Source organism: Vombatus ursinus, unplaced genomic scaffold, assembly GCF_900497805.2.
Source record: "Vombatus ursinus unplaced genomic scaffold, bare-nosed wombat genome assembly UNPS02000582.1, whole genome shotgun sequence".
Lineage (NCBI taxonomy): Eukaryota > Metazoa > Chordata > Mammalia > Diprotodontia > Vombatidae > Vombatus > Vombatus ursinus.
In genome coordinates, this window is record NW_020940360.1 from 22449765 (window position 1) to 22468139 (window position 18375).

Genomic DNA, 18375 nt, shown 5'->3' on the forward strand with positions numbered 1-18375 from the left:
ATATCAACTGAGAATTTCTCCAAGTGTCTGAGCAAGCTGTAGGTACCTCTTAAAGAAAAACTTTGACACTATTCACTGCAGTGACCCAACTCCATGCAAACTAGTCTACGATACATTTTCTAAAGTTATCCTGATATTTCCCATCTGTCAACTATGCCTAGAAATATTCCTTTCTTATCTCTACTTGTTGAAATCTTTCTTTTCTTTCAAGGATTTATTTAGTGGCATTTCTTCTATAGAGTTTCGAAGGTCCCCCTCCCCACCCCATTCCAAGTCAAAGTTGAAAGTGCTCTCCATCTCCTCCAGTGCTACTGAAGCATATTGTCTTAATCTCTGTTCTGCTCCAGTCACACTCCACATCTTGTATTAAAACTGTCTAACACATAATAATCGCTGACATTTACATAATGCTCCAAGTGCTTCATGTATATTACCTCACTTGACCCTTACAATAACCCTGTGAGGTACAGCTAGGTCTGGATGACTTCAAATAAGGAATCCCCTGAAGCAGTAACAAGTAGTCACATGTATTCTAATTCGCACTATTTGAAGTTATGATTATGTAAATTATGGCAACTAGTTCCAGCCCAATGGAAATAAGCAGTGAGAAATTCAAATAATTCCCCACTTCAGAGGATTCATTGTTCCTACTCATCAAGACTCAGCTGTAGTTCCTCCAGGGTTATTATCCACAAAAGATTTCCAACAAAATATCTGAGTAAGTGGTCAGATCTAAAACCAGCTCCCCTTTATCACCACAAAACAGCAAGAAACATACCAAACGAATTAAAAGAAAAACCATGGGGGAAAAAAAGAGGGGAAAGGCAAGACATTCTCACAAGAAAATCCCCACAGAAAACCAGGAGAGACCAAAGAAATGAGTGAGAAATTGTTTTCAAAAGGCTCTAAATACAATGAACAACACCTGTCAGATTCATGGAGAAGACCAAACAGGAGATAAAGAACATTATGAAATGCAAAATGGATAGTTTTGATTATATTAAATTGAAAAGTTTTTGAACAAAGCCAATGCAACCAAAATCAGGAGCGAAGCAGAAAAGTGGGAAAGAATTTTTACAACCAGTATCTCTGATAAGGGCCTCATTTCTAAAATATATAGAAACCTAAGTCAAATTTATAATAATACAAGTCATTCCCCAATTGATAAATGGTCAAAGGATATGAACAGACAATTTTCAGATGAAGAAATTAAAGCCATCTATAACCATATGAAAAAATGCTTTAAATCACTATTGATTAGAGAAATGCAAATCAAAACAACTCTGAGGTACTATATCACACCTATCAGATTGGCCAACATGATAAAACAGGAAAATGGTAAATGTTGGAGAAGATGTGGGAAAATTGGAACACTAATGCATTGTTGGCAGAGTTGTGAAATGATCCAACCATTTTGGAGAACAATTTGGAACTATGCCCAAAGGGCTATAAAAATGTGCATATGCTTTGACCCAGCAACAGCACTTCTAGGGCTGTATCCCAAAAAGATCATAAAAATGGGAAAAGGACCCACATGTACAAAAATATTTATAGTAGCTCTATATGTGGTGGCAAAGAACTGGAAACTGAGGGGATGCCAATCAATTGGGGAATGGCTGAACAAGCTGTGGTATATGAATGTAATGGAATACTATTCTACTATAAGAAATGATGAGCAGGCAGACTTCAGAAAAATCTGGAAAGACTTGTATGGACTGATGCTGAGTGAAGTGAGCAGAACCAGGAGAACATTGTACACAGTAACAGCCACACTGTGTGATGACTAGTATTGATAGATTTAACCCTTCTTAGCAATGCCAAGATCTAAGACATCTCCAAAAGTCTCATGATGGAAAATGTTATCCACATCCAGAGAAAGAACTATGGAGTTTGAATGTAGATCAAAGCATACTACTTGCTCATTTTTTTTCTTCCGTTTTGTTTTGTTTCCTCTTTCTTATGGTTCCTCCTATTGGTTCTAATTCTTCCTCACAACATGACTAATGTGAAAATATGTTTATTAGAAATGTTTATGTAGAGTCTATATCAGATTGCACATCATCTTGGAAAGGAAGGGGAAGAAAAATTTAAAACTCAAAAGCATATGGAAGTGAAAACATATGCTGAAAACTAAAAATAAAGTAATGAAAATAAATAAATAAATAAATACAATGAACAAATACTAAGGAGTAAAAATTTAAGAGGAAAAAAATATCCAGGAGAAGAATGAAGTAATATTGCAATAACTACACCTATAAACCCAGGAAGAACAATGGAAAAACCACAGGAACCCCCAGAGTGATGGAAAAGCCTCATAAAAGAATCACTTGAAGCTAAACTCAAAAAGAAAATCAATGTTTTAGAACAGAAGCTGGAAATTTTTAATGAAACAGTGGACATCATGCAAAAAAAAAAGGGATTAGATGTAATTCAAAAAATGCAGAGATGCAACAAGAAACATTGGAACCACCTAAAAGGTAGAAAAACTGGAAGAATACATAAGGCCTCCACAGAAGGTCTAGTGTTTACCAAAAGGGAAAAAAATAAGTCATAGAATTAGAGCCTTATTACAGGCCATTTAGGATAGGTTCTTTATTTTACATACGAGGAAACTGAGGCCCTGGAGTTTAAATGGCTTGCTAAGGGTTTCACAGTTAGCCAGGGGCAGGGGTTGGCTATGAATCAAGGTCCTCTGACTCCAAATCCTACAGCCAGAAAGACGTGGGTCACATAGCAAATAATGCCAATCCAAATCATCAAAGTTCACTCATCAATGAGAAATGAAAGGTTAAAATGTGATATAATGAAAAGCAAAGGAAAATGGATTAATTATAAAGATAACTCATCTTGCAAAGTCAAGTATAATCTTCTTTTGGGGGGCAGGGAGGGTGGTCAGGACCTTTGATTTCATTGGTATAAGGAATATCCAGGGGAAAAACTCTCTCCACCAATGAAGAGCTGCATTTTCTCTGCATCTCAGTCTTAGAGAGTTTTTGGAGTTAATGAGAATTTAAGTGACTTACCTAGGGTCACACACCTGAGATGTGTCAGAGATAGGACTAGAATCCAGGTCTTAATGACTATCTGCTACAACAAATTGCCTCCAGAGTATAACAGGTAATTACTACATGGAGGAAACAGAATATATTTCAATAATTCAATAATTCATTCTGAGACAACCAGTTTCCCTCCAGTTAACTTTTTATGGGTCATTTAAGCAACTAAGAAATAGACTGTAGTCATGGATATTCAAGGAAAAAAGCTCTTGGCAAGGTGAGGGGAAGGGGAAACTCAGTGTATCTGGAAATCAGGCTGTCTCGTGTGAAAGTCTCTCATACAAAGAGGTGAGAGTAGAAACAGATGCTTAGCAGAAAAATGAGAGAAAATAAAGAAGTAGAAAGAAGAATACATTACAGGACTGGGCAGGGTATTGCTTTCTGAACCACACTTTTTAGTTACAAACAGGGCTATGGTAGGGAGGGGGAGAAGGGGTATCTGACTAGAGGGTAGAGTAGGGAGGGGACTACTTCAAGCCAAACAAGAAATAGTTATGAAAGGCTTATTGAAAAAAAAAAGGGGGCGGGGGGAGATAGATATGGTGATTTGGCTGTGATTTAGGAGGATGGAAGATACTAGAATTATAATTTTTCAAGTAAACTGCAGATAATTAGTGTTGACTGTTTAAAAAGTGAGAAATGACAGGACTGAATGAAAGAGGGAAAAAAGCAAAACTTAACAACTCTAATTTTAAATGTCAAGGAGCCAAACTCATCTATAAAACAGAAAAGGGTCAGAATGGATTAGAAAATGAAAGCCAACCATGTATCGCATACAAGAATACACGTAAGGATTCATATACAGTTAAAAGGACAAACTACAGTAGAATTTATAACATTTCAGTTAAATGCCTTAAAGCAAGAGTTGTAATAATGACTTCAAGACAAGGTCATGGTAAAAAAAATTATACATATATATGCAGGCACACATATGAACATATGTGTGCATTTCTATAGCAGACACACATATACATGCTGTCAAAAGAAACGAGGTTGCGTTTCAACCTTCAAAAAAATGAAGGAATGCAGGTGAGGGATGAGGTACAACACATTGTCAGGCATGGTCAATGGACTCTTTTCTTTTGCTTAATTGTATTCTTTTGTTACAAGAGAAGGTTCTATGGGGTAGGGGGAAGTCCAGTGAAGGGAGAGCAAAAATGGTATTGATAAAACATTTTACTTAAAATTATTTTTTAAAAATGAAATTGAAGTAAGAGAGACAGACCAGGAAGGCTATGTTATTCTCATGGATAAGGAAGTAATTTCAACATTAAATGTATATGCATAAAATAGCATAGTATCTAAATACTCAAAGGAAAAACTAACTGAAATAGACTTTTGGGGGATCTCCCTGCCTCAAAGCTCTCCAACCCACCCTTCACAAAGCTGCAAAATCGAAAATCCTAAAACACCAGTCTGACCATATTACCCTCTCACTTAATAAACTTTCATGGCTTTTTATTACCTTCCTCCAGGATCATCCATAAAATCCCGTTAGGCTACTCAGGCGCTTCACAACCTAGTCTCCTTATACTTTGCCCCCTTTCACATGCTTTACGATTCAGCAACATTATTCTGCCTCCCCACTCTGTGGATTTTCATTTCCACATTTCTGGAATGTTCTCCCTTGTCCCCTTCAACCCTAGCTTCTTTGGCTTCCTTCAGGACTCAGCTCAATTCCCACCTTCTGCAGAAGGCCCCCTTATGTCTTCCCTCTGAAGGTAAATCCATCGACACTGTGTATCTCTTGTGTTTACATAGTTACTTGAATGTTTTCTTCCCCATGAAGACTATTTTTGAACGCAGACACTGTCTTAGCCTTTCTTTGTATCCCCAGAGTTTAGTACTTTCCCTGACACATAGTAAGCACTTAATAAACACATACTGACTGCTGACTGTATACTTAAAATACTTAAAAAGAAAAAGACTAATTATTAATCTAAAAAGAAAGTTGAAAAAACTTGTTATTACAGATTATCTACAGATACAGATTACTACACATAATTAAGGTGGGTATTAAGGAGTATATTTTTCAGCTCTCAACACACCTTCATGAAATGTAATAATGTACACATAAGTAAATTTTAAACAGCCAGAAATAGTAAACATATCCTTTATAGAGCAGAAACAAAACAAACACTGGAATCAATAAGGGAACCATCAAGAGACTTAAATGGAAATGAAATGTTATCCCAAATAATGAGCGGTCAAAGAATTAATATCAGAAAAATGTCATCAATGAGAAAATATTATCAAAACTTATGGGATACAGCTAATGCTGTCCCCTTAAGGGAAAATTTCTCTCTCTGTGCATGTTAACAGAAAGGAATGCAAGGTCCTTGAAGTCAACAACTATTTCATATTTGTCTATGTATGCCCCACATTTAATAAATTCTGATTGAGCAAAAGAGAAGACTTATTAACTGTGGATGCAACTAAAAGAAAAATCAACAAAATAGCAGAACCAAAATCAGCCAGAAAACTTGAAAATCATCAAGAACTATAATACATAAATATAAGCCAACAAATGAAATGGATGAATTTACAAATATAAAAATACTCAGATTAGCAAACCACAAAATAAGATACCATCAGAAAGACATACAGAACAAGCTATAAATGAACTCCAAAAGAAAAAACTTAATCCAGATGGGATTTTCAAATGAATTTTATAGAGCTAAATAATTCCTCTGCTTTACAATTCACACACATACACACACACACACACACACACACACACCCCATCCCCATTTTATAGATGGGAAAACTAAGGCTTAGAGAGAATAAGTGACTTACATATGGTCAGATAGTTTATAAATTTTGGAAGTCATAGTTGAACACAGGTCTTCCAGCTTCCAAATTAAGCACAGTACTCACTCTGCCATTGCCTCTCTTTACTATTCCCCTTTTATATTATAAAGGTCTTTTTTGGAGAGGAATCTTACCTTTTTTTTCCAGCTTCTCCTTCTCTGAATCTAACAAAATGCCTTGAGCCATAAGATATATGTAATAAATGTTTATTGAACAGAATTCAATTTAATTAGAAACCAAGAGTTTCACCTGAGTGCCTATCCAATAGGTGAGCTAAATCAAAGTTCCCTTGAGAGAAATCTTTTGTTCTACTCACAGTCACCTCACTGGCCCACCTCCAAGAAGTGGGATGACCCTTCTATCTGCATAAGAATATAAGTGAGGTTCTTACATTTTTACAAAGAGAACATCAGTTCTGCCTCTTGAACACTGGGTACCAATGTTTTATAGATAGCTGGGTAGCACAGTGGACAGAGCACTTGGCCTACAGTCAGGAAGACCTGAGTTCAAATCCATTCTCAGATACTTATTAGCTGTGTGACCCTGTGCAAGTTACTTAATGTCCTCATTAAGTACTGCCTCAGTTTCCTCATCTGTAAAATGAGGATAATAATAGCACTTGCATCCCAAGGTTTCAAATGAGATAACAATTATAATTTTACTATATGCAGAGTGCCTGGCCTATAGTAAGTTCTATGTAAATTATAAATTATTATTATCCCTGTTTAATCAGCAAATACAAACAGATGTATGCATTAGGGAATTCAACTGGGAAGAGGTAGCAATCTAGAATTTGCCCAAAGTTCAACTGAGAAATATATTTAAGAGATGTTTTAACAATCTATTCTTCTATATTCTCTAAATTAATTTAGGTCATCAGAAAGCAAAATATTGTATAATATTTTCTTACCTCCAAATAAGAGTACCCATAGATCAGTGGAGAATTTAAAGGCAAATATGACAAGACATGCTGTGGGAGATAGCATGCCTGGTTTGTAATGTGCACCGATGGAGAGAGTATTCATATTAAGCTAATAAAGTTTTCTCTCCAAGAACTACCTTCACTGTGTTAAGACATAAGGTTATGCTCTCATCTTTTAGAGTGCCAGCTGAAGCAAAGAAAGCAGGGGTAACAATCATGATCTTAGAAAAAGAAAATGAACAAGCCACCAATGAACTTCCTAAGAAAAAATCCACAGGACTAGATGGACTCACAAGTGAATTCTACCAAACATTTAAAGAATAATTAATCCCAATATTATATAAACTATTCGGAAAAATAGGTGAGGAAAGCGTCCTACCAAATTCCTTTTACAACACAGAAAGACCTGGAAAGACTTACATGAACGGATGCATAGTGAAGTGAACAGGACAAGGAGAATGTTGTACATAGTAACAGAAATATTGTTCAATGAAGAAGCTCTTCTCAGCAATACAATGATCCAAGACAATCCCAAAGGATAAATGAGGAATCATACTATCTGCCTCCAGATAAAGAACTGATATTGATTAAATACAAATTGAAGAATGTTGTTTTTCACTTTCTTTTATTTTTTTTCTTTTATTTGAGTCTTCTTATGTAAAATGACTAATACAGAAATGTTTTACATAACTGCACATGTATAACTTATATCTGATTGCTTCTGTCTGGAGGGGAGAAGAAGGGATAGAATTTGGAACTCAAAATTTTAAGTAAAAATGTTTAAAAATTGAAAAAAGATGTTAAGTGTGGCAAGACCCCCTACATTATGATATCACTATACAAATAACCTATAGGACATACAACAAAGCATTTCTAAGGTTTTACTGAACTTTTCAGAATGTCAAAGTCAAAGATGTTATAGAGAGGGTTTTAGGTATTGGTTAGTGATACATCAGGCCCCTTCCAATTCTGACAGTTTATGATTGTAAGTCTGAATCCCAAGTCTGATAACATGCCCAAGGCTGCAATAATCACTCAGAAATGGGCTGTCTGTCATGTCTTACTGTTTAATTCAAATGAACTGTTGTGTAGAGTTCCCATTTCATTGACTCTATAAGAAAGATAAATTAACTCCATAGATAATGTCTACATAAATAAAACTTGTCTAGTTATATAAACACTGATCAGGTATTGAAAAACAATATCTATTATAATATGAATGATCAATTTGAACTTTTAAGATTTTTATTAAAAGGGGGAAAAGTTCCTCAAAATTCCAAACTGTACTGATTCGTTAGTCATTGAAACTACATAATAGTCCATTAAAAGAGTACATGAACAAGAATTTCTATACATTAATTTCAGCCTCAGCATGAAGAAATTAGACAATATTGTAAATTCTGCACAAATGAAAATTAACACTTTTTTTAAAAAGATACTAAAAAATATTACAGTCCCTTATAGAATCCTACTTACAGAAGTAGGGTTAGAAGAGTTGGTTTGAGCCCTTCCTCTTTCACTTACTTACTAGCTATGAGATTTTGCCTTTAAGCTTCTGTTTCCTTAACTGTAAAATGGGGAAAATAATACTTTTTCTAACCCCCTTGTAAGATGTGCTTTGTGAGATCAAATGAGATAATGCAGGTAAAAAGTTTTGTAAACTTTAACACTCTTCACAAAGTCCTACTCCAATACCTCACAGTGACATGCAGCTGATGCTAGTATAGGTGCTGCCATTCTGTAAAGGTTTCAAATATAGACTGCCTCCTCCCAAGAATGAGCCAAACTAAAGATGGAGAGGTTCATTTCCAGGACACAATCACTTGGCAATTAATTCTTTGGCCAAAAAAATCCATGAAATAAAGAAAGTACACAAAGTTCCTTGGTCTCTTGTAGCCCCCTTCCATTTTTGCAGTGGCAGAAGCAGAATGGTCAAAAAATAGTAGAGAATGCTAAGAATCACAGAGTTTTTTTTTGTTTTGTTTTTAAAATTTCCTCTAAAAATTCACTTAACTCATAAAATCAATGTGAGATCCTTATCCAATGACAAAAGAGCAGACATACAACTAAATGGAGAGACAAAATCACGTCAATCTTGACATTCTTACTATAAATTAAACCAGAAAACAAAAGCAAATAGCTACTAAATGAACAGATGACTCAATGGTTTTCCTGGGAATGGTAGACAAAGAAGCTTGGACTTGGGTTGATCCTATGCCTAAAGATAACAAGAAACATCTTTTCATTGAACACTTGGTTATCACACATTGCAGTGCCCATGAAAAGCAGTTGCAAAACTCCCTCATGAAAATAATTGCAGTGAATGTATTAATATGTATTCTAGAATGTGAGATAGGAAAAAAGTCTATGAAGAGCTTAAAACCCTCTCAATTAAATCAAAATAAGCTTTAATGTTTGGTGCCTTCAATGCAAAAATGGGCACAGAAGAAGACAGTGAAACATATTGGAAAATATGGTTTAGAAATAAAAAAACATGACAGGTCAAAAGCTTTTAGAGTATAAAGAAACCTCAAGTCTAGATATCATGAGTACTGTCTTCAAGAAGAAGGTTAATAGATCCTGGACATGGCAATCACTATATAACACTACACACACATACACATACACACACACATACACACGCACACACGCACACACACACACACACACACACAATTTTAACAAACGGGAAATGACTGGTTACTGATGTGTAAGTCATTTCCAAAGCAGCTGTCTTTGTAGTCAGGCCCCAAACCTCTCTATGAAATAGAGTTCCCACTTTTTATTCTGAATATTTTTCCAGTGATGCTGCATGGTTTTGACTCATAAAACACCAACTTCTAAAGAATTAAGAATTGCAGGGCACACACACAAGGAACAATAAAGATGTACCTGAATTGGAGGCAATATCTTATCAAAGAAAAACAGCAGGAAAAGCAGAGTTAAAGGAAAACAATCAAAGATGAACCACAAGGAAGGGGGAGGGGGGTTGACTGGCCATATAACAAGTACAAGGGATAACAGAAGGATAGCTTCCAGGACCATTAATATCTATTAATACAGTATGAAGAGACCTGGAGGCAGGCTCCCAGTGTGTTGGGAGAACATGGACAAGGGGAGCAAAGGATGATAGGATATGAATGGGTTGTTATCTGTGGGAGGAATCAGCCACATCAATGAATTTGGAGTTCACCATTAGATGTAGATAGGGCATTGGATTTGGAGTCAAACAGACCTCAATTAAAATTCAAACTCCAACACATTGTGTGACACTGGACAAACTACTTAAACTCATTATGCCTCAGTTTCTTCATCTGTAAAATGAGAGCTTGACTGAATGGCTTCTCAGGTGTCTTTCAGCTCTTAAGCTATACACGATCTTATGAAGTTTCAAAGAATTTGCAATAATTCTTGTTACAACTACTTTTGATGGGTAGCAAGTATGGAAGACAGTTTTGAGAACTTGAAGTTAACAGCTAGCTCTTAAGTTCTGCCCTTCTCTTATTCCTTTATTACTTTTCCAAAAGCAAAAAAAGGGCCTTGGTCCATGAGATCATTATATCACTTGGTCCATGAGTTCATTAAAAAGAGGTACTAAATCACTAACTTTTTTAATGATAAAAAAATTTGAAGAAAAAGTAATAATACATGCCTCTACTATTAAGAGGAAAAGTATTTTTATCAAATAAATGGAATAAATTATTAGAGACAAAGTCATAGGCTGGATTATATAAAGATAGAAAGATGTTTTACAATCAAAAGGAATACCATTAAAACAGAAAGAAAAATGCTGATGAAGAAATTTTTTTTCAATAAATATATCTGATGAAGATCTGGGATTCAGAAATAAGAAGTAACTGCTACACATCTAGATGGCACACTCCCCAGTGGATGAATTGTCAAGGAATGAACAGATTTTCTAAGGAAGAAATACAAACTATTAATAATAATGAAATGAATAAAAAGCCCAAATTCCCTAATACTCAGAGAAACCCATATCTAGATGACCTAAGATACCACATTATACCTACTAGAATGCAAAAATAGCAAAAATTATAAATAACTGGATGTTGACAGGGCCATGGGGAACTAGATGTCCTAATACATTTTTGACAGGGGAATAGTCTAGTAAACACATTTTGAAGCACAATAGAGCAACAAGTCACAAAACTGATCAAATCTCTTAACTCAGAGATTCCATTGCTAAGAAGGACCTTATCCTAAAATATCACAGAAAGAGGAAAGAAGGACCTTTCTATACAAAAGATTTGTAGCTTGATTTAAAATAGCAAAAAAGTGAAAATAACCTATATGCTTAGTGATTATAGAATCTTTATATTATTATTATATAAAGATCCCTACCACCCAGTATAGGCATATCTATACCATGGACAATTCACATTTAAATACAGAAATTTTACTGTACTGCTCTCCCCCCTCCCCCTCCCCAGTGAAATAACAAATAACTTGTGAAATAATGAAAACAATGACTTTTTAAATTATTTTTTACTTTTTTTTTTTTACTATTTAAAGACAAATCAAAAAGCATTTTATTAAGCACCTACTCTATGCCAGGTATTCTTCTAAGCACTAGAAATACAAAGAAAGACCAAAAGACAATAACAAAATAAACAGTCCCTATTTCAATGATTTATGTTTTCTTCAGTGGCACACCTTCTAATGATGAAAATCACAAGCCTTCTACATCTTAAGGGAGAGTTTTCATGAGTCATGTGCCCAAAAATAAATCACAATGGGACCAAATTGAAGATGTGCCTCTCTGAATTTGGCTAGGCTAGTCCCCTAACAAGAAACATGCTCAAAAAACCTAAACTCTGAACCTTTCCAGTGTGCTAAGACTTGCCAGAGCTTTCATCCCATGGGTCTGGTCTCAGACAACTTAGATTCCTTCTATATTCCACAATGACACACAGAGGTAAAGTTGTAGGAAGAGGGTCCATTCTATATGTAAAGAAAGGATTTTTTTCAATTTGCATTTACAGGAGACAGTAGAAGAAGAAGTTACCTTGTGTAACAGCTAAATAATTTGCTTTTCTATTCCCTATTCTTCCTTCCCTGCATCAAATGTCCCAACCACTTTAGCTCCTCAAAATTGAACTATATCTCCTACCAAAATAAAAGATCCAGAGAAGATGAGAAAAGAAAATTTATTTAAGACAGCATGTACATGACATTTCCCACATCCAGATTCAGATAGATAATGCAGTGAAAAGAGCACCAGGCCAGGAGTCAGAAAGACTGGAGTTCAAAACCAGACTCAGACACTTGCCAGCAGCTGTCTGACCCTACACAAGTCACTTAAACTCTATCTGCCTCAGTCTCCTCATTTTTAAAATGGAAATAATAATAGCATCTATCTCTCAGGGTTGTTGAATTATTTGTAAAACACTTAGCACAGTGCCTAGCCCATAGTAGGTGCTTAATAAATGTCTCCCTCCCACCTTCCCTGCTTTCTTCCTGTGAGTTAAACAAACTTTTTTTAATTTGCTTTTTCACAGCAGAGAAACTAGATATCAGTTCTATTTCATCTTCTGGTTCTCCAAACTGAGAATGGGAATTCCATTACTCTATTGTAATAAAATTTCAATTTGAAAAAAAAAATCTAGAAATTGCATTTTATTGAAGAGTAATGACTTTTGCTATATTTAAAACACATTTTAAACTTACCCAAATCACAGGTAGTCTGTAATAGTGTTTCCAATTTGTAAATTTGTTGCCTGTTTTAAATAAAAGGAAAGTCAGTTCAGATAGTTTATATGATAAAAAGGTCATCTTGCAAACATTTCCAAATATAATGCTACAGACTATATAATTCTTCCTATGTTTATATCAGACTTTTCCTTCTGAAACATTTTAAATGAACATCTCATAAATTCATAGTGCCTACTGAGTATTTAGGGAACACAAGCAGTGCATGATCCTCAAAGGGTCATTTCAGATAATGAAGTAATGAAATTTTTCTATAAGATAGAGAATTTCTCTTTCAACTCACATTCTGGCTCTCAGACATTCTATTAAAAATTCCAGGTGCAAAAAACTATAACATCATTTCATTTTAGTTCCAAAAAGGAGTTAAGTAGGTCTTAACTATAATGTTCAAATCCCATTAACTGTGTAAGATTGTTTGTTCTGAATGTGCTTACAAAACTTTTACACACCAAATAAAACAATTAAATAACAAATGTACAGTGAGAAGCACCCAGGTATAGTGGATAAAAAGCCAGCTAGGCTCAAGTCTTGTCTCTCCCATATACTGGCTATGTGACCATGAATTAAGTCACCCAACTTCCCAGTACACTAGTCAACTCTCTCAGACCAGCAGTTATAGGTGATTTGCATTCCTGGAAGAAGTTTCCACATCTTATGATAATGAGGTCTGGATTAAATAAGACAGCATATATAATAGTGCAATTAGAACTCAAAAAAGGGAAATATCAAGAGGGACTGGTGTTTTTTAAGCAAATAATAATAATAATTTATTACATATAGATATAATTGTTAATAAAAATATAGCTCTTTAAAGTTTTCAAATAATCTTCACACATTGACTCCTTTGAGATCCACAACAATCATCTTCTGAGATAGGCTCTACGGGTATTATTATACCCACTTTATAGATGAAGAAGTAAGCACAGAGAATTTATGCGACTTGCCCAAGTTTACATAGCAAATAAGTATGGAAGGCAGGATCTGCACCCAGATATTCCTAAAAGAGTTCAGCATTCTATCTATTATATAAGTTGTCAGTTAAGGCACTACTAACTTAAGATGCCAAAGCTTGACACTTGTCAACTCTCATCTTAATTCTACTTACCTTATAACTCCTAGAACAGCCAAACCACATTCACTGTCTATAAAATTCTCTTGTTCCATATCTTGGCCCCATTGAAACAACCTTAATCAACGTCTCCTAGAATAATCTCCCATATGCAGGAAAGAACTGAACTATTCAATTCCCTTTTACATGCATCAGAAATACTTTCTTACTATAGGCTTTTGGATGATGTCACTCTCTCAAGCTTTCTACTGTCTTCAACAACAACTTCAAAGAATTACCAAAGTAGATTTGACATGTTTTTTTACACAACCAGGAAGAGAATTTGAAATTTTAAGTCTGAGCTCCACAAGTCATCAAAAGAGCTCAACATTTAGATAAGCAAAATATCTTTTTTAATGCACCCCTCCCCACTTTTAGATAATTTAGGGTCATATGATTACTGGGAGGGACTTTAGAAGTCACAACCAACACATATTTTGAAGATGAAAAAACCAAGACCTGGACTGATGAAGTCATTTACACAAGGTCACTTCAGTTGTAAAATAGCAAACAAATATAAAGTGCCATAAAGAATAGGCTTATTAAGAAATACATTAAAAAGATGATTCAGTCAAATTTATTTTGTTGGAAGATAAAAATGTTTAAAATGTTCAAAATAAGTTTTATAACTTTCTGGCTTTTAAAGCAATTAGATTCATCACTACCTACTTCTTCCAACCCCCTAAAAACACACACGCACATACAAAATACCTGCATAAAGAAAAGAGATCTTTAGAAGAATTCACTAATGCAATTTCAGTCACCCACTGGAAGCCAAAGAGTTCCACTATATCATCTTCAAAGTTGGTTGGTAAAGGGTCCAAGCTAAGCATCAATCTGAAATATAAACATTTGGATTCAGTCATAGCCTTTTGGTATACACTTCAAAGAAATTATTGTGCTACATGCTGTATGACAAAACATTTTTTAATTGTGGTATGACATTAGTTCACTCAATAACATCATCCTTTCTGTTCTTCACATACCGCACTCCATCTCTTGACTCCATTTTCGCTGCTATCCTCCATACGTGGAATTTCGCCCTCCCCTTCTCTATCTTCTGGCTTCCTTCAAGTCTCATTTAAAGTCTTAGATTTCGCAAGAAGCCTCTCCCAGTCTTCCTTAATCTTAGTGTCTTCCCTCTGAGATTACCCCAATTTATCCTATACACATTTTGTTTGTATGCAGCTGCACGTGGGTTGTCTCCCCATTACACGGTGAGCTTGAGATAAGAGACTTTTTTTTTTGCTTTCCCTATATCCCTAATACTTAGCATAATAATTGACACATAATACATACTAGTTGATTGACCGACAGACTGCCAGTAAAACATCTATTGTATACCTAACACATCCAAGGTTCTGAGAAACAAAAATAAATAAAACATGACCTCTTCCTTCAAGCTTATAAAGTATCAGGCAATGAAGTATTCACCTCACAAACTTATAACAAAACTAATAAAAGTACCCTGGTACAAGACAGAGCCTAGTGTGCTGTAGGTCAATGTATGTCTCATAGGCAGTAATTTGCAAGATGTCCCTATGAAGTAATCTTTTAAAAACAGAACTAGGTCACAACACACTCTCTTGACTAATGATGACAAATCTTGGTCTTGTTAGGAAGTACATTTGACTTTGAAATCTAGTTAAAAAGTTGTTCTGAACAAAGCCTGTTGACTAAAGTGATTGAACATACTGGAATAAGTACATGACATAATTATAAAAGGTCATATACTAAATAAAATAGAGACCCAAGGAAAAAATACTTTTTTAAACTATGGATGCAGACTAAAATAGATCATTTTGATTACATAAATTTAAAAAGTTCTTGCACAAACAAAACCAAATCAACTAAAATTAGAAAGGAAATGGTTAAATAGGAAAACATTTTTGCAATGGAGTTTCTCTATTAAAGATCTCATTTCCAAGATATATAAAGACCTGATTCAAATTTATAAAAATAAGAGCCATTTTCCAAGTGATAAGTGATCAAACGACATAAACAAGAAGTTTTCAAGAGTAGAAATCTAAGCTATCAAAGGTCAAATGAAAAAAATGCTCCAAATCACTAATAGAAAAATAAAAATAAACAGCAACTCTGAGGTTCCACCTCCAGCAAAAATGAAAAAAAAAGAAAATGACAAATGTTGAAAGGGTTGCAGGAAAACTGTTAGAGGAGCTATGAACTGTTGTTAATCATTCTGGAAGCCAATTTGGAACTGTGCCCCCAAATTTACTAACCTGTGTGTGCCCTTTGATCCAGTGATACCACTAATCAGCCTATACCTCAAAGAGATCTAAAAGAGGGGAAAGATTATATATACAAAAATATTTATAGTAGCTCTTTGTAATAGCGATGAACTGGAAACTAAGAGGGTGCCTATCAATTGAGGAACGGCCGAGCATGTATATGTATATATATATATATATACACACATATATATGTGTGTGTGTGTATATATATGTATATATGTATATGTATATATATATGTATATACGTGAATATAATAGAATACTATTGTGCTACAAGAAATGATGACAGGGATGGGTTTAGAGAAACCTTCTAGGACTTGTTTGAAATGATGAAGAGTGAAGTGAGCAGAAGCAGGAAAACAATTTATAGGACAACACTGTCAAGACAAATAATTTTGAAAGACTTAAGGACTCTGATTCATACAGTGATTAAGCATATTTCACAGGACTGATGATGAAACATGCTACCTATCTCCTGAAAGAGGTGACTGACTCAGGATGAAGTATAAGAAGTATATTTTTGGAGATGACCATTGTGAGAATTTGTCTTGCTTGGCAATGCATATTTTTACAAGGGTTTTGTTTTTCAAGAGGGGGGAGGCTGATAGGAGAGATAGAGAAAATAAATGCTTGTTAATAGATAAAAATAAAAGTTCAAAAGAAAAAGATAACAAAAGTGTTACTATGAAGTAATGAGTTAAATTTCTGAGTTAAGTAAACTGAAAGCAATTTCAAAATAGGAGGCCCAAAATGTTAAGCAACATAAATAGCTTTGTGAAAATATTACCTTAAAATTCAAAACTCTATAAATTTCATATGTGCTTTTTAAAAAAAATCACATTCATTTTCAGGCTATATACATACACACATATCGTATAGCCTGAAATACATATACACACATATATTTATATATACATATATTTATACCTATATACACATACATATTTATATACACATGCACACATATATACAGCCTGAAAATGAATGTGTATGAAGGATATGATATATATCATATATATATATGTGAGTGTATGTATATGTATATGTGTGTGTATACATAATATGAATGAAAAAAGTGAGGAGGGGAAAAAAAACTATGCCAAAATATATTAGCCTTCCAAGAAAGTTTCAATTTAACAACTATATATTATTATTTACATATTATTAGTATATTAATATATAATGTAATATACTAGTAATATTTAATTAATATATAATGTAATGTATTGATAATATTCCATTAATAATGCAATTACTATATTAATATATGATTAACATATAATTATGTGATGTTATATATTAACATATAACTACTAATACTATTACATATTAATATACAACTAAAAGGGTCTCAAGTCTCCCACCTTCCATCACCAAATTGAGACCACTCAGAGGAATCCATCTAATGTCAGATTTTGACTCTACTGAACCACCTTGGGGATGTTCTCACCAAGAAGCCAGGAGCAGGATTTAAGCGTATGAGGCCAAGTATACTTCTTGAGCATGGCAAGAGCAGGACCAAAACCTGGACACGAATCAGTATAATATTCCCACAAACTCTATCAATTAGCCGTACACAACAAAGCCATTAATGAACTAACGAGGGAGAACAAAGCTCCCAGTTCTTACCTCTTCAGAGATCCACTTGCCAGGTGGGAATCCGGGGAAAAACTTTTCCTTCCATCAGAGGCACAAGAAAAGCAAGGGGGTCTACACCATTCCGTCTCCAGCTCAAGTTCCAAACTTTCAGTAAGGAATGAAGACGCCTCGGGGTAGCCATCCATTGCTTACACTGTTCCCTGAAATAAGTTTCGGGTTGCTGCGGTTTTAAATCGGCACAAGCAGGCTGGTCTCAACTGGGGGAATGAAAAGCGATAGCAGGGTTTCCAAGGAGACTTTCCAAACTGGCTACGATGGTGACAAGACAAGATCAAGTTCAGCCAGAGAGCAACCTCAGTTTTCTTCTCTGTAAAATGGGAGTGGTGAAGAGGTCGCAGCAGACGCCCCTCTTCGGTCCTTTCCTCCGTTCCTAGGCTAGCAGGACAGGAGGGCATGAAGACAGCAAAAAGGGGAGGTGGAAAGGAGAGTGGGCGGGCAGCTTCGGGGTTTGCAGGGTTCCGGCCTGGGCACCCCCCCCCCCCACTTTGGCGCTGTTCCCCTGGGCGCCTGTCCCGCACAGAGCAGAGGGGTTGGGGTGGGGAGAGGAGGCAGGACCTGGCTGCCTTTGGGGAGAGGAGCGGGGAATCAGTACCTGGCCACTCGGCGCCACGCTGGCCGCTGGGCCCAAGCTCAGGGTGCACTCAGGCCAGCCACCACCGCTTTGCGCCTGGGCCGGAACAAGTGAAATTCCCGCCACCACGCGCCCGCGCGCCCAGGAGGAGGCGGGGTTTAGCGGGGAGATCAGCTCGTCCCGCCCCAAGTTCAGGCTCCTCCCCGCTAGCAAACCCTGGGCGTCCCGGCCGGGCAGTAGGGAAGACAAGAAGATCTCGCGAGATC

General features: G+C 35.6%; 1 protein-coding gene across 2 annotated transcripts in view; it reads right to left on the reverse strand.

The window, feature by feature from the left end:
* The window catches only part of MMS22L (MMS22 like, DNA repair protein), a 160122-nt gene extending 142139 nt beyond the window's left edge, over window positions 1–17983 (reverse strand). For both annotated transcript variants that reach the window (XM_027856873.1, XM_027856865.1), the window contains exons 1-3: window positions 17509–17983; window positions 14339–14464; window positions 12478–12527 (exon numbers count right to left, since the gene is read on the reverse strand). In XM_027856873.1, coding sequence (XP_027712674.1) covers window positions 12478–12527; window positions 14339–14464; window positions 17509–17663 — 331 coding nt within the window. In that variant the 5' untranslated portion in view covers window positions 17664–17983. The remainder of the gene's footprint in view (window positions 1–12477; window positions 12528–14338; window positions 14465–17508) is intronic.
* Between the last annotated feature and the right edge of the window lie 392 nt (window positions 17984–18375).